The sequence below is a fragment of the Pangasianodon hypophthalmus genome, chromosome 25, assembly GCF_027358585.1.
Source record: "Pangasianodon hypophthalmus isolate fPanHyp1 chromosome 25, fPanHyp1.pri, whole genome shotgun sequence".
Classification (NCBI taxonomy): Eukaryota; Metazoa; Chordata; class Actinopteri; order Siluriformes; family Pangasiidae; genus Pangasianodon; species Pangasianodon hypophthalmus.
Window position 1 is genome coordinate 4,401,069 of NC_069734.1, and position 26,234 is coordinate 4,427,302.

The following is a 26,234-nucleotide window of genomic DNA, read 5'->3' on the forward strand; positions in this document are numbered from 1 at the left end:
GTACTTGGACTCGGTCTTGGGCATTGGTCTAGATAAATATGGTCTTGGTCTCAGGCAAGAGTTTGTAAAAATAGTGTTTGTGTTGTTCTATTTTTGTTTGACCACAAAAAAATTTCTTCTTCTATAAACCATACCCTAATAATTGGTGCAATGCTAACTAACTGATCTAATGATTTGGCCTCAAAAAGGACTTGATGTTCAGTCTTGATATTGACTAAGTCTCGCTTTCATTTGGACTCAATTTTGATTTAGCATCGACCCCCTTAACACTCAGTCTTGACTCGATCTCGGCGAGTCCTTGTCATGGACTTGACAATAGTGGTCTTGACTACAACCTAAGTTCTACAAAAGGCTCTGAGCCCTAAAGAACCAAAAAACCCTTTAAGGTAGTGTTTATATATATATATATATATATATATATATATATATATATATATATATATATATATATATATAAGGGTGTAAGATGCTAATATTCATTTAATATAAGGCAATGATGTATTGTTAAGTGGGATAATTCACTCCTTTTATAATCTCTATGAAATCTCTGTCTCTCTCTCTCTCTCACACACACACACACACGTGCGCGCACACACACACTCTTTTTAAATTTCAATCTTTGCTTGGGGAAAGCTTCTGGACATCTACAGTGAGGTGAATATTTTTTCAATAGCAACACTCGTAAGAAAATTCATTACTATGCAACAACCTGCCTAGCAATATGTTGTGTACTTTTGTCCTCAACTGTTGTGCTAGTGTAGTTTTTCATTTGCATATGCCCCCTCAGGCTTGCAACTAATGATTACCAAAGCAAAATGATAAACAACTTTCACAACACATTAAACTTGTTTTCCTATCCCATTATAGTGACATCAATGTAAGCAGCTAAACTAAGCACAAACATACTGCAGGCACGAGCAGCTTGCTAACAGATAATGGACTATATTGCTGTCATATTGGTGCACGTACACACATATGCACATACTCAATCAAAGCACATACTCAGACATATGTCACATGATGGTTAACCACATGTACCAAGGCTTGTGGGATTTGACAGCTTTAAACTTGGTTAAAAGCAGTATGTACACTCACATGTGTCCCACCAAAAAAAGTTGCAGGAGTGGGCTACTACTTTCATGTGGGTAGGAGTGGGCGGTTTTTACTCTCATGCAGGTAGGAGTGGGCATTTTTCTACTCATGCAATGGACATTAGATATGAAAGAAAAAGAAATGCTATGGCTTGTGCAACACTGAGGTACATGTTTACCATGTTCCTTCATTCTTCTTCAGTAACTGCTTTATTCTAGTCAAGGTTACTGGGGTTTAGATTAATAATTTGTTTAGATTTTTGAAAATAGAACAAACTAAGTAAGTTCTTTGTAATATATCAGATCAGTATCAAAATGCAGGTACAATAATAACTACGTGAGGTGGCGAGATTAGGCAGAAGTCCTTTGGGAGCAGGCAGAACTGGTCAAACTTTTGGTGGAGTGGATGGGATTGATCAGAATTCTTTCAGGAACAAGCTACATTGGACAAACTTTCTGCAGGAGTATGCAGGATTGGTCAAACTTTCTGCAGGAGCAGGAGTGAGTGGTCAAAAATTTCTGTTCTTCAGGAGTGGGCAGAATTGGTCCTATTTTCTGCAGGAGTGGACGTGACTGTTCAAACTTTCTGTTCTCCCGGAGTATGCAGGATTGGTCAAACTTTCTGTTCTGCAGGAGAGGGTGGGATTGGTCAGACTTTCTGTTCTGCAGGAGAGGGCGGGATTGGTCAGACTTTCTGTTCTGCAGGAGAGGGTGGGATTGGTCAGACTTTCTGTTCTGCAGGAGAGGGCGGGATTGGTCAGACTTTCTGTTCTGCAGGAGTGGGTGTGACTGTTCAAACTTTCTGTTCTGCCGGAGTGGGCGGGATTGGTCAGACTTTCTGTTCTGCAGGAGTGGGTGTGACTGTTCAAATAGAATTGGTCAAACTTTCTTCTGGAGCAGACAGGATTGGTCAGAATTCCTTCGGGAGTGTAGCAAGTGGGATTATTAATGAAATGGCAATGACTGACAAAGTGGGTGGGGCAAGCAACAAAAAAAAGCTTAGCAAAATGAAATGGGAATTAAAGGAATGGTGGAATTATCCATGGCTTTAGGATTCTGGTTGTCATATTCACTCTGCTGCTACTGTGAAATGTGAAATTTACCCAAATAATACAGCGACAGTGTTTTTGCTGTTATATTTGGGTCCATCAAACACTTTAAACTAATGTAGCAACGAGTGAAGAGTAATTTGAGTGGTGCCAGGCAAGTGAAAACCAATGAAATCTTACACCAGTTACGATTCATATGAATTTTGCATGAGATCAGATTGAGTGCACTGGAAGAGGTGGGACAGCTGGTGAAACAAGTATCTGTTGACATGCTTGTAGCAGTGGTGATTGGTGTAGCTGAAGAAATAATTGCAATTTGCTTTTCACAAACATTTGTTGTTAATATCATTTCACACAGAGAGTGTGATCACCTTGAATTTCTTTAAAGGCTCTTTACTACACTTTTATATTTGAGATATACTGCCATTTTGCTGACCGGCTATCTTCTATATCACCAAGTGTATGAGGAACATGACACCCAAATCCTCTGGTATGATTTCCCCGGACAGCAATACTGTATCGTTCATCACTGCTTTTCAATCCAAAGTCTTTATGAATCTTAATGCTAAACATACAAATTCTTAAAATTATTCTGACTCTGTTGTCATATTTTACCGCACATGAGCTTTTGGAAATGTTATTCTGTTGTTATAAATATCATGCCAACTTTTTTTTAGTTTAAAATGAATTATGTATATGGTAATAAATACTCCATACCTTCTTTCACATCACAGACTCAGGGACCTTCTGTTTTGTTTTTGTTTCTCTCTCTCTCTCTCTCTCTCTCTCTCTGCTGTTGGCTGTGATGCTACTGGCATATGGGTCTTTAAATACTAATTGCCATATGGACACATATGGCCAACATTGGGGAAATAATAAAGACAAACCAAATTGAGGGTCACGGGTGACAGACAGAGATTTGGCTTTTGAAGGACAAAGGGATTCTGGGTAATTTGGCAAGAGATTTTTGGGTGTAACTAATCTGCGATGGCACCCAAACAAGCAAAAGCAGATGAAGGCAGACTGTACACAAACACTTGGGCAGGAAATGCAGTTTTACAGACCAGTACACTACAGCAGACAGAACAGGCTGCAGGCATCATTTATCATAGACATGGCATCCCAAAACCATTGTTCAGAAGGCTTAAAAAACACACACATTCATAAATCTCTCAGTGAGTGACGCAAATGTAATCACATCAATTCAAACAAACACTTTTTTTGAGTTATAATGACGTTGTTGGTTCTCCAATTTCTCAAACACATAGTTACAAGATTTAAGACGGGATTAAACAACTGCAACATGTATTAAGTGTTGTTATTGTATGAAATATTATATAAAGTAGACTAAATATGCAGTTTAGTGCAACATATTCTTACTTATTAAATGCAAAATAGATGTTATAGATGTCCCTTTTTATAGTCTCCTGCTGTTTGTTTTAGATTTTTCAGGTATCTCTCTAGAGTTGTATTATTGTTGCTGCTGTTGTTGTTGCTGTTGTTGTCATTGTGTCCCAGGTTCGAGCTTGAGCATGGTCTACTGTCTGTGTGTGATTTCTGTGCATTGTCTCCCCATGTCCACTTGTCCAGAAGATACACTGTCCCTAGGTGTGAATGAGTGTGTGAATGTTTGTGTGCATAGTGTCCTGCTATGCAATGGTGTCCCAACCATGTTGTATTCCTGCCTCACTCCCAGTGTTCCCGGGATAGGCTCCAGATCCACCATGACCCTGACCAGGATAAAGCACTTACTGAAAGTGAGAGAGTGAGTACTGTTCTTGTTCAATTATTTTCTTCCATTTTACATTATTATTATGATTCTTCTTATTGTTGTTGTTGTCACTGCTGTTGTTGTGATTGTTGTTGCTGTTCCAGTTATTTTTCTTCCACCTTCCATTTTACATCTTCTTTACCATTTTCCTGATTACCATCAACTCATAGAATGACTGCTCACAGCAAAAGACTTGAGATTTTTAGCATTTTCTTTCTTATAAAACATTAATAATTTAAAAAGTAGACATGTTTAGATTTATTAGCCACCTTAATAAGGCACATTTTAATTAAATTAACTAGAGCAAGTCAGTGCAAATGTATAAACTTGTTAATAACTCTTGACCAAATTTGAAAGCATTATTAAATGAACATGGAATTCTGTTTTATAGATAAACCAAGAAAACATAAAAAAAGAAAAAATACAAAGACAGAAGACAATACAATGGGGAGGAAAATTCCAGCAGGTGAAAGATCTAGCAAGTGGTGCAACCTCTTAGTGTGCATCTTTTTGCCATCGCATGTCTAAAAACTTGGGCATGACATCTAAACATCATTTATTGAGTTTTATTCATGTGAAATGCAATAGAATAGCTCACAATGATTCAAACATATTAGATTTTTGTCTAGAATTGGGCTAATATGAGGGAAATCTGAATGTTGCCCCGAAATAAAACTGAACATTTTGCATAATGCTTGTGCTGCTAATCCAGAGAAATGGTATTATTGCTCAGTAGCCTTTGTAAATGTACCTGTTTTTAATTTTCTGTTCTTGGACCTTTCTAAAAAGCCAGGCCTTGGGGTTTTGTTAGTAATTTAGTCAAAAAACATGAGTCAAGGACACAAATACTTTATTCAGTGTATAAAGCTGCATACAGATGACTGTATATAGATACATCTTTACTCATTTTCTCTAGGCAAACAGTGTGTGTGCATTTCTTCACCTCTCTCTCTCTCTCTTCATGTCTGTCTCTCTCTCCATTACAGCAGACTGGTAGTGCTTCAGGCTTGAAACTCAATTTCTCAGCCGTTGAATGGGCAGCGATTGCACAGAGCTAACTCAATTGTGGAGAGAGGCCAGCACAGTCCCTTGAATAGATTGGGGCCTCGACTTTAATACAACATCAGTCATGTAACACACAAACACATTGCTATTCCATTTCAAACCACAACACTTACAAATGGATGGCTTTAAAAGCAGGCTATATGCTCATTATATTGTCGCTGGGAGACGGGGAAAAAATCCCATGAATATGTTTAGGGAATTTATTTATTTATGTTACATTCTCACATTCAATCACCCAATGTTGGTTCAGGTTTTTTTTCTATTACCTCTCTATTATTATAAACTGCACAACTGTTGTTTTTTTTTATATTGTTATTATTATTTCGTCCTGCAGCAAAACTGACAATGGGAAAACAGCCAGTTGTAATAAGCTCTGTCTAAAATGTGAATAGAGAATGTATTGTTTGTTACTGAGTAAATTATGTATGTTGGTTTGAATTACACTGGGCAGGAGGGAAGCTTCATGATTCCCATGGCTGTATGGTGAAACGGGTCATTTATTCGCAATTACAAGCTCATTGTAATTGCTGAGGACTGTGTTTGGTGAATGTCTGGCATGGAGAGTGACCTTAATTCTCATCATACAGGTGCATGTCAACAACAGAGTTTGCGGGGTTTTTTGTTTGTTTGTTTCATCTTTTATTTTTTTTTATTTTTTTTTTTACCAAATACAGCCCTGGAATACTCATTCAGGTTCATACGAATCACAATAATAATAATAATAATAATAATAATAATAATAATGATAATAATAATAACCTATATATCATACCTATAGTACATTTTATATATTAAAAACAGGGGGAAAAAACACCACAGGGGAAGAAGCAATAAAAAATAAAGAATATAAAAATATAATAAAAATTCTAAGAATAAATAATTCTAAACATATCCATAATTAATTAATTAATATAAAATAGTCATAAGGAATTGGGTCAGGCAGAGACAAAGTTTTATGATTCCCCTCACCCATAAATAATGTAAGTTTCATATTTCTGAATATAAGTAGTTTATTTTAATATTTATAACATTTTTATGAATGCATATAACAGGTGATAAGATATATTTCCTTTTGACAAGGCCACGACACCATAATAACAGAGTTAGACTGTATAGTTTCTCTGACACTTACCTGAATAAAGTCAGATATATTTCTGTTTATAATCCTTTTATGAGTACTCTAACAATACCATAACTCTCTCCATGTAAGTTTAATTAGACTATTTATAAGATTATTATGAAAACCATGACACCATGACAACAAAGTTATATGTATGTTATGTCTCTGACCCTTAAATAAAGTCAGCTGTATATTTCTGATTATACTTATGCCTATAGCCTCTATGGAATGTCAGGGTTATGTATATTATTCCAGGCCCTTATGTAAACAACAAGGCTATGACACTATAACAAGAGTTATGTGTATTTTCTCTGAGCCATAAATAAATTGAGTTTCATATTTCTATTTATAACAATGTCATGACAGTGCTTTAGTTTAGAGTTTCATTTGCCTATTTATAAGATTATTATGAAATCCTATGACAGTGTTATGAGACAGTAATAACAGCATCGTAGTGTTTGAGATCATCGCTGTTATGTGATTGATATACAAAAATGCAAAAGCTACAAAATTGTCATAACCTTCTAATGTACAGTAAGTCAGTTAGGAAAGTATCATAACATAACCTTTATCACTTGACTCAGGTGTTTTATCGGCTTAAAATTAACAATTCCTATTGGAATTAGCCTTCCTAAGTGCTTCTGTAGGTGATAAGTAGCCCTAATGAACATCATCCTTAATAAAGTAGTACGGACACCGGATTCCAGAAGGCATCTATTTATTCACTTGGATGCAAATTCAAAGAAAATATTTAATGTGTTTTAAAAACCCTGCAATGTGATAGCAGAGGTCTTGCCAATGCAATTCCAGCACATCTTTGAAGTGTAAATCAGTGTTCGCTGAGAGCAAAACCATTGCGAAACTGTATTAAAATATAATTTCAAGCACAAGAACCAGACACACTTCAAATGTGAGGACCAACACTATAACCTAGATTTTATATAACACAAAATCAACCATTGTTTTAAATTATCTGTAATCTTTCAGAGTTCTTCTCGCTGTAGTAATCCCAGAAGATGGAGAGACCGGGATCAGATGGAATGTGCAAGTAGGCTGTAAAAGCAGGCAGGAGGAATCATGGCTGATGTTGAAGGGAAGATGACAGGCCATAAGTTAGAGCCAGCTTACTGTTGTTCTGTGTTGTTATTCTCTCGTAGTCCCCGCTGTGAAGCAAGAGCTACATTTCAAATTTAATTACCTTTCAGGTCACCTCATTAAGTTAGAGGTTTGGTGAAGATGGAACGTAATTGAACGTACACAAACAAGCACGTATACACAAACACATTCTGTTGTTACCGTGCACATCTCGGCTTGTTCAAATCTCAAACCCGCATTAATGCTTAATAAAACCTGGAGCTCAAACCTCACCTCACAACAAGACTATATATCCATCCATCCATTTTCTGTACTGCTTATCCTACACAGGGTCACGGGGAGCCTGGAGCCTATCTCAGGGGACTCGGGGAACAAGGTGGTGGGGAGACACCATGGACAGGCTGCCGACCTATCGCAGGGCACAACTGCACACACGTTCACTCACTACGGACAATTTAGAGATGCCAATCAGCATATAATGTATGTGTTTGGACTGGGGGAGGAAACCGGAGCACCCAGAGGAAACCCCTGATGCACAGGGAGAACATGCAAACTCCACACACACAGGGCGGAGGTGGGAATCAAACCCCCAACCCTGTAGGTGTGGGGCAAATGCGCTACCCGCTAAGCCTCCGTACCCTCTGACTATATATCCTACCAGTTTATTTCAAATGCCTATGCATAAAACATTTGCAGGAGCATTTACACAAGAACAGTGTTGTGCATGAAATCCAGCTCTTTTGGAAAAGTGTTCATATCCTATGAGAACTATTGAGTTTGTGTAATTCAAATCATATGAACCTCAGTTAATCAGCTTCAAATTGTATAACTGGTGACATACGATTTTATATTAAGTAACATTAATTTCAATAACACGCATGCATTTAAAGAAAATTTTGTCATAACTCAATCCTTTCATAACAATGCCTGGAAAGAAAGCAATCCAAAACAAATCCAAGATTAATAAGACTACTGATTCAATTCGGACAAAAGAAATGGCACCCTATAAAAGGAGGAAGGGTAAGTGTGTGTCTATGCTCGCTGATCCGCTACAATAGCTGAGTTGCATTACTGGAAGATTTAGCTCATGCTGCACTTAGAAAGTGCTCGTATAGTATTTGTTTATTCATTATTTTGTCATTTTGAGTTCCGTGAGCTTTGCTTTATGGATTCTGTGGGCATCAGTGAATGTAAATCAGCTATGAAGTGAATGTGCGTGGTAATTTACAGGAGATTGTTACTTTACTGAAACTTCTGCTAAATTCCTAAAATACCAATGCACTGTATGAGCTCAAACCACCACATCTTTCTTGCTAAAAACTTCATTTTTATTTGAAGTGTACAGTCAGCATGGGGCTCTTGAGCAAATCTCTTAACCCTCAACTGCACAGCTCTGTGTTTGGATTGGACTGAGTTCAAGTCTTTTGATCAAAAAAAGAATCTGAATAAATTTAAACAAAAGAAATCTCAGTAAAAACTATCACCACTCACTAACCTTGCTCCTGTTCTTAACCTTAACAAAGCTTTTTTTTATAAGTTAAAAAAAATCACTCCATGCAGTCATGTGTATGTATGTGTATCCAGTAGTAACTCTTGGGCTTTTGAAGTCTGCTATTGAGAACGAGCTTCTGAAATAACAGTACACTTAACCCCATACCACCCAAGCAATCCTTCAGTGTGCTACTATAAATGGTAGTTTATTCTGCTGCTGTAATGTGTATTGGTTGTATTTTATGGAGTCGTTCTCTGTTCTGTGGCCTGGCGTGAAGGAGGTGGCTCTCAGCTCTACGGGGCATTGCGAGTCTGAGATAAGCTCACAGCATGAACTTAATGATTACCCTGAACACACCCAGTAAAAATGTATTACATAGCGCTCTCATTCCAAATCAATACAACGGTCACCTACGCTTAACAGGTTTCAGGTTATACAATGATGAACTGTGACCAAAAGAGTGAGAGAAATAGGGAGGGGCAGGAGTGGCAAGAGGGGCAGGAGGAAGTGTGGGGCAGGAAGGCGGGGTTTCTCTGGATATTACTATTACTATAAAACCATTTTTCCTCTAATATACGGACCATAAATGTTCAGTTCGTTTGATTAATGCATACAGTGAACGGGACATTACTAACTTAATTAAATGATGATGGCCAACCTAAATATCTCATCAATTACCCGACAGGCCCATGGAGCAATTTCATTATCGTATGGACCAGTAAAAATTGAGAGCCATCACTCCTGGCTCAGATTAGAGAAGCTATTTAGGGATTTCAGTATGGATGATGTTCACTCAGCCATCTTTGTTCAGAGCTGCTAGAATTATACAAGCTCTACAGGAAAATGATCCAATGTGCCCTCGATTCCTTTCTAGATCATTCCTAGACGAATAATAACTGCATTGTAGAAATGTGGTTTTAAAAACCATTTGAAAAGTTAAAAAGATAAGTTTTCTTTCTATAATTTGCTTCTACTAGTTTCTGCTAAAGAACCTGAAATATTAGCATTACTTTTTACATCACCAAATGCAATGTAGTGTAACTACTCCAACAAGACTGAAATAAATGTAGTCTTAGGAGGTATATGTGATGCTTCATAGGATTAAAATAAATGCTATAAATGCAGAAATTGATTATGATGTAAAAAAAAAAAAAAAAAAAGAAAGAAATCAAACATTTGAGGACTCCTCTGAGATATGGCTTCTACTGCACTGGGTTTTACTGGAATAATGCTTCTCGGTAGTTCTGAATGAAAGTACACCACCACTTCAGATAAGGAAGTAGATAAAGTAAATCCACTTTAAAAAAAAGGTAAGAAACAGATTACTTACTTAAGACATCTCAAAGCTTCACACATGCTATAAGTAAAGACAAACTAACAACTTATAACATAAGAGCAAACTACAAATTGTTTGAACAGTCGACGTATATATAATGATAATTGAGTGTTTTTCTCTCTTTCTCGCAAAATGAATCATAAAACAACATAAAACTTTGATGTCACTTCACGCTTACAAATGTATCATAAAGTGTTACCAAAATTGACAAAAGTGGTTTTTATCATGGCTAATGTGTGTTTGTGTCAATTATCAGGAAATACTTATGTACAGTAGATGTCACACAGTTATGAACATTCATATAAACTTTATTATACAGAGTTTGAACTTGTGTTCAAAAGTTACATCAATATTTACTTAGGGAAAGTTAGGCATATTCAGAGTTGGGTTAAGCACATGCTTGAGTTGATTTTCTGATTATTAAAAGTCCCAGATTACCAAGGTTACCAGATTTTTCTTGAGTAGAAGTGTCAGAGGGGTTTTCAATAGTAAGCAAAAGCACTTGCCTGTAAGCCCAAATCAGAAAATCCCAAATGACAATATATTTTTTCGTCAAATGCAACACGATGCAACATAAAAGCAAGAAACATTTTTTTTTTAAATTAAAAACACTAATATGATGATTTACTAATCCGATGATATAATAATGACAAGCATTGAAATAAACATCTAATAGGAGTCTAGTATATTGCTAATATATTACATAAATATATATTATATAAATTTGGTTTAATTTAACATTAAGACTTTTACAATCAGTATACAGCAGTATACAACAGCACTTGATTCAGCACATACTATTCCATCCATCCTTTTTCTATACCACTTATCCTACACAGGGTCATGGGGGAGCCTGGAACCTATCACACATACTATTATTTATCATTTTATTTTGTTATATCATAGCACCTGTAACTATGTTATAACAAAATAAAATGCTAAATAAGTGTGTTAAATTGAGATCATGAAATCGTAATGTGTGCATGGCATGTAGGCTATTTGATCACGCTTTTAATTCAGTATTTTGTTTTGTCAAATTAATAAAATAAGGCCAATGTTTTTGTTAATATGATGTGCTTTCTTGTACAGAAAAATGGGCCCATGATTTGAAGGATAAGCTGACCAAGTGTGCATCTGCTACACTTACAGCTCACCTTAAGTAAGTTCATAATTTTACCCATAAAAATATTCAGTCGAGATAAGCAATGTCTATGATGACTAATATCCTAAATAATAAAAATTGTGATGTGCACAATTATTAATGTCAATGCACATACCTCAACTCTGAATGCAGCCCTTAGTGAATGCATTTTATAGTCAGATAGTTTGACTAATGTTATGTCTGCACAGTTTTTGTAATGGTGAATATCTCACTTTAGTTAGTATGCATAGTACATGTAACTTCAATTTGACAAATGCAGTTACAGATATGAAAGATCAATTGCAATCTGTATGACTGTGCTAACTTTATAAATTATTGTATTAATTAAATAAGAGGACCCACGGATGGAAAGAGGGAGTTCAGGAAATAGACAACACACACACACACACAGCCTGTGTTATACACTGTAGCTCCTCTGTATCCTAGCAGACTGTTTGTATTGTTTTATTTTTCATGTACCAAGCTAACGTTTGACATTTGATACTCAGAAGTCCTCTGTGTTCAGACTTAAATAAAGTATGTTATGTATAAATCTGACCTTCAGCTTCGACCTGGTTTGTACCTCACTGGTTCAGTTTTTCTACAGGTTAGACAGCTATGAAATATATTCTTCAAAGACTAAAAAAAAAAAAAAGTGCCAAAAGCCAAACGGGCCATACAGAAAAACACAAATATGCTGTACTAGTTATTATTTAATAATGGCATCATGTTCTTGTACGAGTGCTTTAAAGTCCTAATCAATTATTGAAGCTTTAAACTCAAAGTACATGAGAATACACACATGCGCACACACACACATACATACACACATACACACAGTATCAATCCCCTCTCATTACTGTGCTCATCTCAGTCTTTTCATGTCTCAAACCTGCTTTAATGCTTCACCACACTCTCGCACACTCACAGAAATATGGACACAAACACAGCCGGAATAAATTATTCATTCTTCAGCCATATTGATCACAGAGCGGTTCATATGTAAAGTCCTTGGCATGGCTTGGAAAGAACAGCACAGGATCAAAAAGAAGAGAAAACTGTATGACGGAGAGGATTAGCGTGTAAATGTCAGGGTATCTATAAAATGAAGAGAAAAAATTTGGTTATAGGACAGTGAGAAGGGGACATTCATGGATTGAGAATGTTATAGAAGTGCTGTGCATTAGCTATGAAAGCACAAAAGACTGAAAGCAACCATTAATGATAACACACACAGGTCAGGAGTTTAGAAGTGTGAGATTTAGACTAAATAAGAAAAAATTGCTTTCAATCAACTACCACTAAGCTGTTTAAAAAAAAAGAAAAAAAAAGATCTACAAATGTGTAATTGTTGATATGGTGAAGTTTTCTGTAAGGAGCATTTTTGAAGGAGTCTCCAGTGTCAGTGCGTTGTAACAGTCAAATGTAAAACTATACGTTTTTTTCCATCATGAAAAAGTCTTCAGTGTTCAGTTTTCCTTCATGGAAAATCAGTATGGAGGGATTTGAGTTTTACAGTTTCTCTGTAACAATGTTTTTTTTTATCTTACTAACTTCAGGAGAGAGAAAAAAGAGAGGCTGGTGAGGGAACAACTGTTTGTATAATGTACGAGATAACAGAAATCTTGTTTCGAGGACGGTTTACAACATTAAATGTAACTATAAATGGATCAAATGTGCATGTTGTTCTTTTATAAATAAAATTTGCAATCATTGGATGTAGTGTAAGAGGAATTTTCTTACCCCAAAGTTTTATTCCTTAATTGACATACACTTTTTTTAACCATTTCTGTTACTCATCATAATAAAGGAACATCTATGAAGCCTATATGAAACGTCCTCAACATAATATAGCTGAAACTAGATAAAGTATATGTTCTTTCAAACATTCAAGGAAAGATATTCAGAAAATGGAGGAATATATCCTATACCGAATACTGAATACGGCATGCAATCCACAATAAACCTCTTATTTGAAAATTATTTAATGAAATTTACACTCCCTACTTTGTATTCAAGGAGATACCGCTGCTGATTCCACTGTAATTTTCTTTTGCAATTGTAAAGTTGAAACTTTATAATATGTGACAAATCTTAATTAACTTTCTGTTGCACTTGGAAGCACAAGCTATATTACACAATTTTTATGTCTCAGCTATAATTAAGCAGTCATTTTTATAAGAAGCACAATCATTTATCCTCTTCTTTAAGGGCCTATACATCATCATGTGGCAGTACATTTCTTTTTTTTTTCAAATAACTAAAAAAGAGAAAGGAAATCTTAATGGTTTGATCCTGCTAGAATAATTTTAATTATGTAGGATTTTCTCTACATGATCGATTTGAAGAAAGATGTAGTAATACAAGTTGTACGTTCGACTGCATTAAATATTTGATATCGATTAAATTTTTATGATTAATGTCTTGGTAAGAATCATTTTCCCCAAGCACTGTACTTTTTTATTGTAGACTAAATTAATGATTTTATTCCTTTTCAGAGACATAAAGCCTTGCAGCTGCTCATTAGCCTTATTTTATTTCTTTATTTATTTACTTTAGATTGACCTTTCAAAGAAAGGTCCATCCAACAAAAGTATATTGTGTTTAAGCACAGTAGTGCAACAGTGGAAATAGTTTTAATGTGCTGTTGGGGCTATAGTTATGTCAACTGTGTGAAATAATTGGATTTAATTATGTTTTGCCTCAATACAGCATGCAGGAGTAATACTTAAAGAATAATTCATGAAGCTGTGATTGTATTATACACCCACAGCTATAGTATTCAGGATTGTGTATGAATAAATGCATTGTAGATGCTCAGGGTTAGTATAAGCTTGTTTTATACAACATAAAGCTGTATATATTTAAGTATAATTCATGTAACTTTGATTACATTATAAACCCTCAGCCATAGTGTTCAGTGTTTCTGTGTATATTTAGTAGAGGAATAATATTTGAGCTTTTGGATTTGATTCTGATTGTTTGGAAAGTGTTGATTCATTTTCTGTAACAGCACTTCTGACAATAGTTCCAGCTGTGATTCAAATCATATGTTAATGTGCTCATTTTAATATGTTGTTTAATTCACTAACTCACAGGGACTTTTTTGGCACACAGTCTAACTTGGTCCAAATTCACAAGGGGCATACAATTGTGGGTTCGCTTTCACATTGAAGAATTCCCTCCAAACCTTGGATTGATTGTGTAATTCAATATGTCTCTTTATCTCTTTACACACTATGTTCATCCTTTCATTGTTTTTATTAGTTTCTTTTTGTAACAAGCCTTAAGCAGTGAAGAACAGTACTTTTTGAATGCATGGCATGTCATGGTGCAGGAATACCACCTGCACACATGAAGCTGTTCTCGTGTAAGAAGATTTTTGGCCGTGCAGGAGGACACGAGATGTGCGTTTTTCATTATGCTTTCAGTGCAAGCACTCACACCACATTAAGTGAACTAATTACAGTTGTTCCAGTCCTGTGAAAATCTGGCTTTATATATCAATAAGGTGCTCCATCTCATTCACTGACCGCCCTTTCCAAAGCCATCACGAAAGTAGAAACAGGAAGTAATGTGATGAGTTGAACCAATCATACTACTCAGCATGCAGTATCAAGAGTGGATAGCTTCCACACCTAACGCAGAGGTCCACACCTAAACCACAGGTCAATTAAAGTGATCCCCAGGACCAGGGACTGAAAACTTGAAGCCCAGGATTAAAAACAGCATTCAAATAGTCCAAGGTCTATAAAAACTCACATATGTGAAAACAACCTAACACTAATCAAGCAATATCACATGAGTAAGAGCGCACGTTATACTGAATATCAGCACAGCTGTGATTCGACTGTAGGCACGAGGCTGCAGGTAATCAGTTTAACAGCATGATTGCGAGTGCAATATTGCTTTTACACAATAGTTTTATAAATAAGAAATTGATATCGAGTAACTGACATTTCAGACACAATATGGCCAAATAATTTGTTTATTTTTGCTCCGCTAGTGGAAATAGATCTCAAAGAAGCCACACTCACTGATAGCCTGTCGGCTAGCTAGCTAATATTGATCACGTTAAAGGTGCTTCTGGTAAAATTGGCTCCCCTTCTTCCTTTTCATCTTCATCTGACGAGCTTTTGTATTTTAAGTCAGTAGTTATATTCATGACAAACGTATCGTTTGCCATGTCTGCTGATGATGTTGCTAACTCTACTGTAGTAACAGTTTCAGTGGGACTGTTGCTAGAATTGGAATTTTATTTGGCGAACACAGAACTCAGTGATACACACAGTGAAACATCCCAGTGTGGTTACACGAAATATTAGCACTCTTGGAACGCCGTCCAATCAAATTAGTGGACCGGAACAAACTGCTGCAATAATAATAAATGTATTTTAAAAACAGGAAAGACATATATAATTTAATATTTATGGAAGGAGTCTCCAGTGTCAGTGCTTTGTAACAGTCAATGACATAGCTGTTCTGGGAAAGTCTTCAGGAGAGATGATTTTGCTCTTTGTGGTTTCTCAGTTCTGTGACATGTTTTCACTTATTAACTTTTTAATAAGGATAAGAAATTCCTAATAAGAAATTTTTCACTTGTTAACTTCAAATGAGTGAAAAATGAGAGGCTCTTTAGGGAAAGAGAGTTTATAGCTGCTATAACATAAGTAATAACAGGAACTAACATTTCATGGACTGAGTATAATATAAATGAGTAAACAGTATGACGTATCAAATAGTCATCTTAGCGATGAGGAGTAAAACACTTCAGGGCATTCTGTAATAGGAAAACAATCAACTTCAGGGTGGCAACAGTGATTCTACTTTGGGTCAGGCTGCATCACACCACTGTGTTGTTGATTATTTTCCTATAACCACACACCCCATAGCGTTTTATTCTTCATTGGTTTATACCTAAGCTACATTTTTGCCTACGGTATTTTAATATTTCAGCATTTGTTGTCTTGAGCTACTCACCTTGGTAAATACTCTTTCTGTTTTTCTGCTCATGCTTACCAGACACATATGAAAGCTGTGTGTGTGTGTGTGTGTGTGTGCATGGGAGGAGGTGTGAGTCACAGCATCTAGCTGTGTAAATCTTAATGATATTGGCTCGATCTCCTCAGGGGAAAAAGCCACTCGGATGCCAGCTCCTATATCACACAAACCAAATGGTGCAAATGTAATCTCTCTCACTGCAACACACTCTTCTGTTTTGCACTTTATTGAACCGGGGAGTTTTGTCTCAGCTGCTGCCAATGATGCACCATTTTCATAGTGTTTTCTTAATATGAATTAAATATTGCCATCATTTGCTGTATGGATTTTTTTTCCTCCTTGCCAATTCAGAAGTAATGTTTAAAATAAAGATAATATATCAAAATGTGCAACATGGGAATAAGAGAATGGTTAAATACATATAGATATTAATGTGGTGATGCAACCTGGTATACAGCCATGGAATAAAAAGGGTACTTGAGGGTTCTTGAAAAAGGACTATATGTTGAAAAAAGTGGTGCAATTAATTTAGCAATAAAAGGATATAAGACAACTTAAATATAGCAATAAAATATATAGTGCATTAATTATCTAAACATTATTTCCAAAAGTATGTAAACTGAAAGTCGAAATTGTGTCAATGTTATATATTTTATTTATGTGGAATTGCTGTACATATTTGAACCAAGTAAATTCAATGCATCAGTGCTTGCTTGTAACACTGGCCATGAGGTGGGAATACACCTCGAATGAGATGTCAGTCCATCACACAGCACCATGCATGCACACAGCCACACACTCTTTCACACCCAGGGGCAATTTAGAGTCACCTATCCACCTACTGGCATGTTTTGGGAGGTCGGAGGAATCCGGAGAACCCTGAGGAAACCCACCCAGGCACTGGGAGATCATGCACAGATGGTAGCTGAGTTCATATTTCATATGAACTCACACGTAAGTCACATTGTGAATAGACAAAGGATTGTGAATAGGTGAAGGTTTATAGCTGCTATCATGCAAGTGATAACAGGTACTAACTATAAATGATAAAACAGTATGATGGTCTTTAATTAATAAAATGCAATCAGTGGAAAATCGCTGTTGTTTAAGAGGAATAAAACACTTTGGAATCTGTTGTTTTTGGAAAATAATCAACTTCAGGGTGGTAACAGTAACTCTGCTTCACACTGGCCGCATCACATCACCACTTCAGTAATTATTTTTTTATAACAGCACACCCCAAAGTATTTTATCCCTTTCTTATTAATACTTTTTTCATAAACTGAACAACTGTTGGATGCAGAAAAGTCTTTGATACTAATATCTACATTACAAAATCTGATCTCGTATACATATTGTAGTAGGCTATTTATGTTTTTTTCTGATTTGTTGTATTTCCTTTTTGAATTGTGAAGGAGTCGCACTTTGGAGTGTGCTCTTATAGGAAAATAATCACTGATGTAGTATAGCATGATATCTTTTTTTTTTTCACTAAACACACCCCAAGCTCTAACCTTATTCATTTGTACCTGAGTTTATTTTAGTCTTTATTTTAGTATTTTAGTTAATATAAATACTATTTTATATTAACTATAATACTATAACACTAAATTATATTAATTTATAAATATTACTTTATAAATATAATTTATAAGTATGACTTCATACATTTTAGTTAATACAAATTCATACAAATTGTCCATCTTGAAAGTCGTCCAAGTGATTTTCGAGTTTCCATTTCCAAGAGTTTTATCAGTGGATACATTTCTGTTGGTTACATTCATGTTGAAATTGGTACAACAGCTTAAGCACTGGACATGTTACATTCTGTGTCAAAGGTCTCTCTCTTCCTGCAGAAAAACAGAAAACCCATTTAGGCCGGAGGAGCAGACGAGGACGGGCCTGACAGGCGGGAGAAATAGGCTTTCTTTTTTTAAACCCATCTGTAGATATTGGACCATGCTGGAGAGACGTCACGGTGGTTAGCTCTATGACTTGAGCTTCGTTGAGCTTATAAAAGCAGGGAGGAAAAAAGCAGCAGTGTTAGAGGGTAGCAGCAACTTTCCATCATAAAACAACATTTCCCCTGGAAGGAATGTTCAAGATTGCCAGCTGAGTTCATACATTTGAGAAATGTGCATTGCAGTTTGCTAGGAAAAGTATGTTGCCCACACATATCAGTATTCTATTGGGATCAGAATGGCCAAAAAATGCCTCTTGATCATTTCAATTCAGCTTCTTTCACAAAATATACCTCAGCACACTGGTTTTATTGAACAGGCTGAAGAGAGTACGCAATGTCACTTGGGAAAAAATCTTACTTTTCTGCATCCCTTGCTCACCTTTTTCCCTTTTTCACTATGTCAGTATACCAAACATTTCCCAATTCCCTAGTTCATTATCATCAATAAGACAAATACAGTCCCTCCTTCACAGTCAAATCATGCGTTGTGGATGCAATACCATTTCTGTGCAATGTAAACCAATTTACTTTCCTCTCTCTATTGCAGATAGTATTAAACAATGCCCTATGAGTACACAGCTGTCTCAAAGGGAATGATTTATTGCAGAGAGCCAAGTCTTTGCGTCGCTCTGTGAGGCTGTGCAGTGTAAAATAAGCTCATTTATATTCCATATTGCCGGAGCTGCCTCACTTAATATTCCTGTCAGAGAACACTGGGCGGAGGATTCGCTCAAATTCAAATGCGGTATAAAGAAGCCTGTCCCTGGCTTTGAGGAGTGTACTAACATTATTAAACACATTTCATCATGTTGAAGTAATGTGTAGGGAAACAGGTTAAGAGACGTATCAGACACTGTAGTTTGAGATTTCCTCATCCTTGTTCTCTAGGGGTGCTGTGTTTTAAGGCAACAGAAACCTGTAATAATGCCTCATAAAGCTCTAATAATGTGCTCTAAGTAATTCCTAACAATCATCTTGTAAGGCAGCATGTCACTGTTCATTATCAGCCATGTCCTGTACTGTACACCCTTTATAACTAATAATGACCTGTGCATAATATAAAGCAAGTGTTATATTTATTAACAATTATAAAAACATTATAAACATTACATTACAAACTCACAATTTCAGATTAAAATGCCTTTATTATTTTGATATGAAATTTTCAAACTTCAGTAATGAAGACTGTAGGTTGTTTTTCAAATAATTACTCTGGCATTAAGTGTTTGTAATGTCATATTTATAATGCTTTAATAATTGTTAATAAATGTTACAGTTGCTTTATACGTCTGCACAGGTCATCATTAGTTTTAAAAGTTGCACATTTTGGCACAAGGTATCATAATGAATGGTGACACTTGCTTTACAACATGATTGTAAAGTTATCAAGGAATTATTTATGACACATAGCAGATTATTAGAGCTTTCTCAGGCATTATTAGAGTTTTTTTTTAAATGCTTACAATGAATCATTACAAACTTACAAAGAATCACAAGTACAGTAATAATGACTATTTCATTTTTCTAAAGGTCAATAGAAAAACCTACAACCTACAAATCAGGGCTTATATATAAATGCTTTGAGTAGTGTAAGATCCTGAGTAAAATGACACTCTTTAGTTTCAATAACACTTTTTATTTTAACACTTTTTATACACTAATGAGAATGACACGGCAGTGTCATTTTGTACTTGAACACAATACATATCACTTTAACATGAAGATGTAGCAGTACATGATGTAGCTTTATGAAATGTTTAGGTGCAGAACAAGATAAAAAAAGAAAAAAAAATACTGCATGGATTTAAACTAAAAATATAGATCAAATTAAAACAACACAGAACAACAAAGGTGCAGGGAAAGTGATCCATTTGCTGGATATTTATGATCCTTTAGATCCATATAGATGTCAGTCTTTAATCTAGCTAGCACTTTATTTTACCTAATATTTATCAAGTAAATGTGGAGCATTTGTAAGCGATGCTTGGTAGTGTCTTCCCAGTGGGACTTGGTGCAGACTTTGCAGGTTGAAAAACAGAAGTACTACTATAAGAAATTGTAACTATAAACAGATAAAAAGTATGATATGTAATTGTTTAATTAATGAAAAATTTAATCAATGGGAAATTGCTGTGGTAGAAGAGGAATAAAATATTCTGGGATGCATTTCGGGTAACAGTAACTCTGCTTCACGTTGGGCTTCATCACACCACCACAACGTTGATTATTTTCCTAACAGCACACACCAAAGTGTGTTTCTTTATTCCTTTCTTACCTACTCGTTTCAGTCACATATGCCTTTATACAGTAAAACAGTGTGGTAGAATTTTTCCACTATTATGTCACTTTTGGGCAGTTTACCTGATTTTCATTTTCACGTTAGATACCATGTACTTACTTACTCAACAACTTCCAAAGTAAGCAGCAATTCCTATTTGTAAATTCTAGATTATCAGTATTTAGTACTGCTGTACAAGCTCCATCCCATCAGTACTTATTAAATACTAGGTACTTGTTATACTGTAAAATAAAGTGTTACCCAAATATTTTATACAGTGGACAAACAGGATCTTTATACACAGTTTGTAAGTTCAAGTAGAAATTCAGAATTTTATGGCACACATGCTAATTTTTATATACTCTGTATAGCCAAAAGTATGTGGATACCTGACCATCACACCCATATGTGCTTGCTGAACATCTCATTCCAACACCATAGGCATTAATATGGAGTTGGTCCCCTTTTGCTGCTGTAACAGCCTCCACTCTTCTGGGAGGGATTTCCACTAGATTCTGGAGCGTGGCTATGGGGATTTGTGCTCATTCATCTACAAGAACATTAGTGAGACCTGGTGCGTAACTTTCCAGTTGAAGTCAGGACCCTGTGCAGGCCATTCAGGTTCTTCCAGTCCAACCTTGGCACACTATGTCTTCCTGGAGCTCGCTTTGTACACAGGGACATTTTCATGCTGGAACAGGTTTTGTCCTATTAGTTGCAGGGAAAGCTCAATACTACGGCATTCTAGACAATTGTGTGCTTCCAACTTTGTGGCAACATTTTGGGGAAGAACCACATGTGTGATGGTCAGGTGTCCACAAACTTTTGACCATGTAGTGTATACAGTTATTTATACTGTACAATTCTGAAGCCTCAGACAGATAAATAGAGATACATAGGGAAAAAGGCAGATTCTGTCTCAACTTCTGCATACCTTAAAATACTAATAATTGTAAAATTAAAAGAAAAAAGAAAAGAAAACATAGACATGCCATCACTTAAGAAAACATGCCATCATAACCAATACTATTAGGTAGTCATGTAATCCCTTATGTTTGAGCTCGTTTCCATTTTATGTCCTATTAAATGCAATTGTAACTACACTAGCAATAACAATGTCCCCAAACAAACAAAAAATTCTCACAGGAATAATAAAAATACAGTACCCAATCAACAGATTAGCACCAGAATCGATAAACGTGCTGCAAATATTTCAATGTAAACATATTTAATATATTTCAGACTGGATTTTTCCTTTAGACTACACTGGATCTGTACCAATACTTTATATTGTTCTTCTTATGTTTCCAACCATTGCAGTTACTGTGTGAAATATAAGTATTGATTAGAAATTAATTCTGTTAGCTTTATGCCTTGCTGTAAGAGGTTGTCCTTGTGTCCAAAATGCTTGGTGGACATCATTTACCACTGTTACACTGCCCAAGAGTTTTTGTTTGTGAGGCAAACTGTCACCATGTTACAAGTAAATTGGCAAAATGTAATTTGTGAAAAGGCAAATTATAAATGTACAAAGACAGTTTCTGGATAAATGTTTAACAATCATCAGTATGAGCAGAAATTACAGTCAGTGATGAGGTTTAGTTGGATCGCTGTTGCACTGCTTAACACCCTACACCTTGATACAGTATTAAAATTAACATTTAAGTGGTAGTATTTTACTTAGGAGTGCTGTTCATAAGGCTAAATAAGACCTACACTGACCATTTATGACCACTGATTTTATAACAACCTACATAAACATTTATTGACGCTTATTCCAGTAGATGACATCTCTCATCTTAAGTGACAAATATTTTTGTTGACATAAAACAAAGGTAACACTTCTGAATAATGCTCCGCAACTTAAGCTAGCACGGAAAGTGTGACATCACCCTCAGTGTGTTACCAGCGTGGTCATTCTTTGTCTTCTATGAATATTTACATTGTAGTATTTCTTACAGTATAAGTTTACAGAAAATCTTTTAAAGAAAAACCCTGTTGAAAATATATAATCTCTAATCCGATCTCTAATCTAAATGCAATAGAAAACAATGTATAGACACATAAAAAAAATTATAATAATAATAATAATAATAATAATAATAATAATATCACCCATCAGATTCATTTAAGTTTCTTCTGAGTGCCTGAGGTTTCTCCATATTCAGCTGTAGCAGGAGTTTCTCCAGCCACTAAAACAGAAAAAAATAATTCATTGTACGTTCTTATTGGAAATAATGGCAATAATATAAAAATGCTGAATTAAAAAAATTATAATAATAACTTTAATTTATTCATCTGAAATCCAACACATATCACTTCATCGCTTATTATAATTTCTGATTTTGAAATCAAATGTCTCTAATAATTTTACCCCAAAAAAGTTACCAGTGATATTTTTTGAATTTTTTTTTTTTTTTCACTTGAAAGATAGCACAGAGATAACAGAGAATGTGAAGTAACCAAGGTACTAACTCTGAGGTGGATTTTCCTTGCTCCTCTTTCTTTTTCCTCGAATCATCCTTTGGATCTTCTCCAGGAGTTCAATGACCTGCATCTCATCAGTCTTCACCTTATTATTGAGAACATGATACCTATTCTTACACTGATCTAGCAACCACTTGAATTCTGCTTTTGCTCCTTCAATATGTTGCTCAATAGTGACCTCTCCTAACCAATCTCCCCGAGAGAACAAGACCATAGTGTGGTTCCAGACATCAGCACCTAAAAGCTCCAAGTGCTCTTCCATGGCAATTTTGTGTCTCTTCAGAAACGCAGCCCCTAATGGATAAACCAGTAGAAATGCATGAGGCCCTTCACCAAGCATCTCAACACTGCGCTTGAGTTCCTGCTTAAGCTCATCTGAAGAGGCTTCTGCAGGAACCCAGTTCCAACTTGGCGTGTCGACCACGGTGACTTCCATGCCTGCAATTTTGTTCGTTTCCATCACGCAGACTTCTGTTTGTTCATCGATTCCAAACACCTCCTTATTCAGGATAGTATTTCCAGAGGAACTTTTTCCTCCCCAGCAATACGATCTTCACGTGATCCGTTTCTGTTGGAAAATAAAACAAATCTTGTCAATTTCAGAACTGTAAGGTGGTGAAATGTAAATAATAATAATTATTATTATCATTATAACTTTAGTCCAGAGGTCGTCAACTGACGGATCGCAGTCTGGATACTGACCCAACAAAAAATTTGATGGATTGAAACAATACTGTATCAGAACTGATTAACGCATAATAAAAACTGGCAAGACCCACCTCTGGTGGCACTACATACTGTATATGGTTCTAGAAAGCATGTAACTAGATGAATTTTCCCAGAAAATTCAAACAAGAATATCTCTGTTGTTATATGTATTGGTCTCAGGATGCAAAAAGTATGTATTGGTGTCAGGATACAAAAAGTTCTGAAACACCAACTTTGGTGACGAGTAGACAGAGAAGCGTGCATTTATTCTCCATGTACGTTTCAAACAGGCGTCTTATCTCTTCAGAGTCCATGGAGCTGTCAAAAGTGCTAAAGTGATGTGCCACTACAAACCAAAGCATAACCACTTAAGATCAGTGTATGGTTATACATAAGACAGTTTGAAAGTATTAAGTATTAAAAAAGTAAATGCTGACACAGTTCAGTCATGTTAGTAGAATACCCCGGACTAGTCCGTGTACTTTAAAAGTGTCAGTGAGTGATTACAATTACAATTGTAATTCTGTGATTACAATACAAACTAGATTATTGCACTTGGTATTGTTGCAGCTGCAGCAGAGATATCATCAGTCGTCATGTGGCTAGCTCAGGTTTCACTAACGTTCTTGTTATCATAGTAAATATCAAAATACTATGTACTTAAAAAAATAGCACACTTGTGTTACAGAGTAGCTTAGACAACTTTTTGCAACCTTGACTCGTTGCTGTACAATACAACATACACTACAGCATATACTGTATATATATTTCTGTACTGTGCAACTGATTGGTACCCTATTTATTTTAGTACAAACTTTGTTATAGATTTTTATTTTATGACTTCTACATTATCGAGTCAGTACAAAAACTTTTTAGATTCCAAACATTAGTTTTCCAGCACAAAATTAAATGTTACAGAAAAATGTTTGTATGTCAGTAGAGAAAGCAGTAGATTACATAAGAGACACTTTTCAGATAAAACATAATGAAGGCTGCTGGGTTTCGCTGCAGAAATAAGAAGCGAGTCGACAGTCAAAGTCTCCAGAAGAACTGTGGCTGCTTCTGCAAGATGCTCAGTAACACTTCCAGCTCATTTCCTTATAAAACTGCACACACTGCACCTGAGATTACTATTTTTTTTAAAGCAAAGGATCATCACATCAAATATTGACTTTGTTTCATTTATTACTGTTTGCTGCTCTTTATAGTTATTTTTTAATGTAGAAACATTTAATTTCATTATTTCTGAAGGCATCGTTGTTCTACAGCATTTCTTTGCATGTGCCTAAGATTTTTGCACAGTACTGTATATATGTTATATTTTATGCTAATTTACCACTTTTGGTGTCCTATTTGTCCGCTACATTTGTATGTACTATGTACTGTACATTTGTATGTATCTATGAATCCTTTATTCATTTATTCATTTATTTTCTATTAGCACTTTTTCCTGGTCAGGTCCACAGTGGATCTGGAGGCTATCCCGGGAATACTGGCAGTGAGGTAGGAATATAGCCCGGATGGAATGCCAGTCCATTCATCTCAGAGCACCACTCACACATACACACACACACACACACACACACACACATGTTCACGCACTCATTCACACAGGAGAATATCTGAAACTCAAGCTCATGATGAAGCCAGAGATCCTAGAGCTGTGAGATGTCCACGCTACCTTTTTTACACCACCACGCCGCCCTTATCTATGAATCAGTACTGTATAAGTTTATAGAAGTTTATAGAAGTTTATAGAAGTGAATTATGAAGACAACTTCTGTCTTAAACTACATATAAAGATTAGACCATTCATCAATTATCCTGAATCTTCTCACTGACAGAATACAACTGAGGCACGAGGCCTTAATAAATAAATTCCACCCACCTGTTGTGGCAGCTGCCATGTTTTCTCGAACTTCTTTCTCAGTGTATCAAGCTACAGGTCTGATAATAGAAGGTTAGTAGAAACTTCTAATTTCCAAATGAACGTATGTCATAAATCAAGCACTACTATGATACAGACAAAATATTTTAACACTTGCTCTGATAAACAGAAACCCTCTTCCTGCATAAGAGAAACTGAAAGAAGCTCAAAAATGTTGACTCATAACCACATGATCAAAAGGTGACGCCTTTAAAGACGTACACGCACAATAGGTACGTGTGCCTGAATAAGTGGAATATATGATTTGGAAAATTATGTAATGCTCAGACATGATTTAAATAAAAAAAAGAATAAAAATAAAATAAATTAAACATAGATGACATTTGCTTCTTAAAAATTATATTTTGAGTAACACTAATGTGAAGCTGGAGAAAAAAAAGGATTTAATTTGTGAGGAGTAAAATTACAAAAGCGAAATCCAAAAGGTTAGAGAAAGTGTTCTGAACTGTTATTTTGTTAATCCACAATTGTAAGATAAAAAAGTGCTGTTACAGTACAATTTTCTATCACCTCTTTAAATGAAATTATTGTAAGATTAGAAATGGGAGAAAAGAGAATAACTGATTTATGTAATTAGTGAATATGTACAAATGTGATCTTTTGGTCTGTAGTTGGGAATTGTGTGAGCCTCTTCAGGGAACAGAGGGTAAGAGGTAAAGGGAAAAATGAATTTAAAAAGTCAAAAGTTA

The 26,234-nt window shown here is 35.6% G+C and overlaps 1 protein-coding gene across 1 annotated transcript; it reads right to left on the reverse strand.

Moving 5' to 3' along the window:
- Positions 1 to 19,744: 19,744 nt before the first annotated feature.
- On the reverse strand, positions 19,745 to 25,666 carry LOC113540842 (GTPase IMAP family member 4-like). The gene is made up of 3 exons (XM_026937455.3): positions 25,486 to 25,666; positions 22,878 to 23,457; positions 19,745 to 22,594 (listed from the first exon to the last, which is right to left on the reverse strand). The coding sequence occupies exons 2-3, from the start codon at positions 23,347 to 23,349 to the stop codon at positions 22,527 to 22,529; spliced, it is 540 nt and encodes a 179-aa protein (XP_026793256.3). The 5' UTR covers positions 23,350 to 23,457; positions 25,486 to 25,666; the 3' UTR covers positions 19,745 to 22,526.
- Between the last annotated feature and the right edge of the window lie 568 nt (positions 25,667 to 26,234).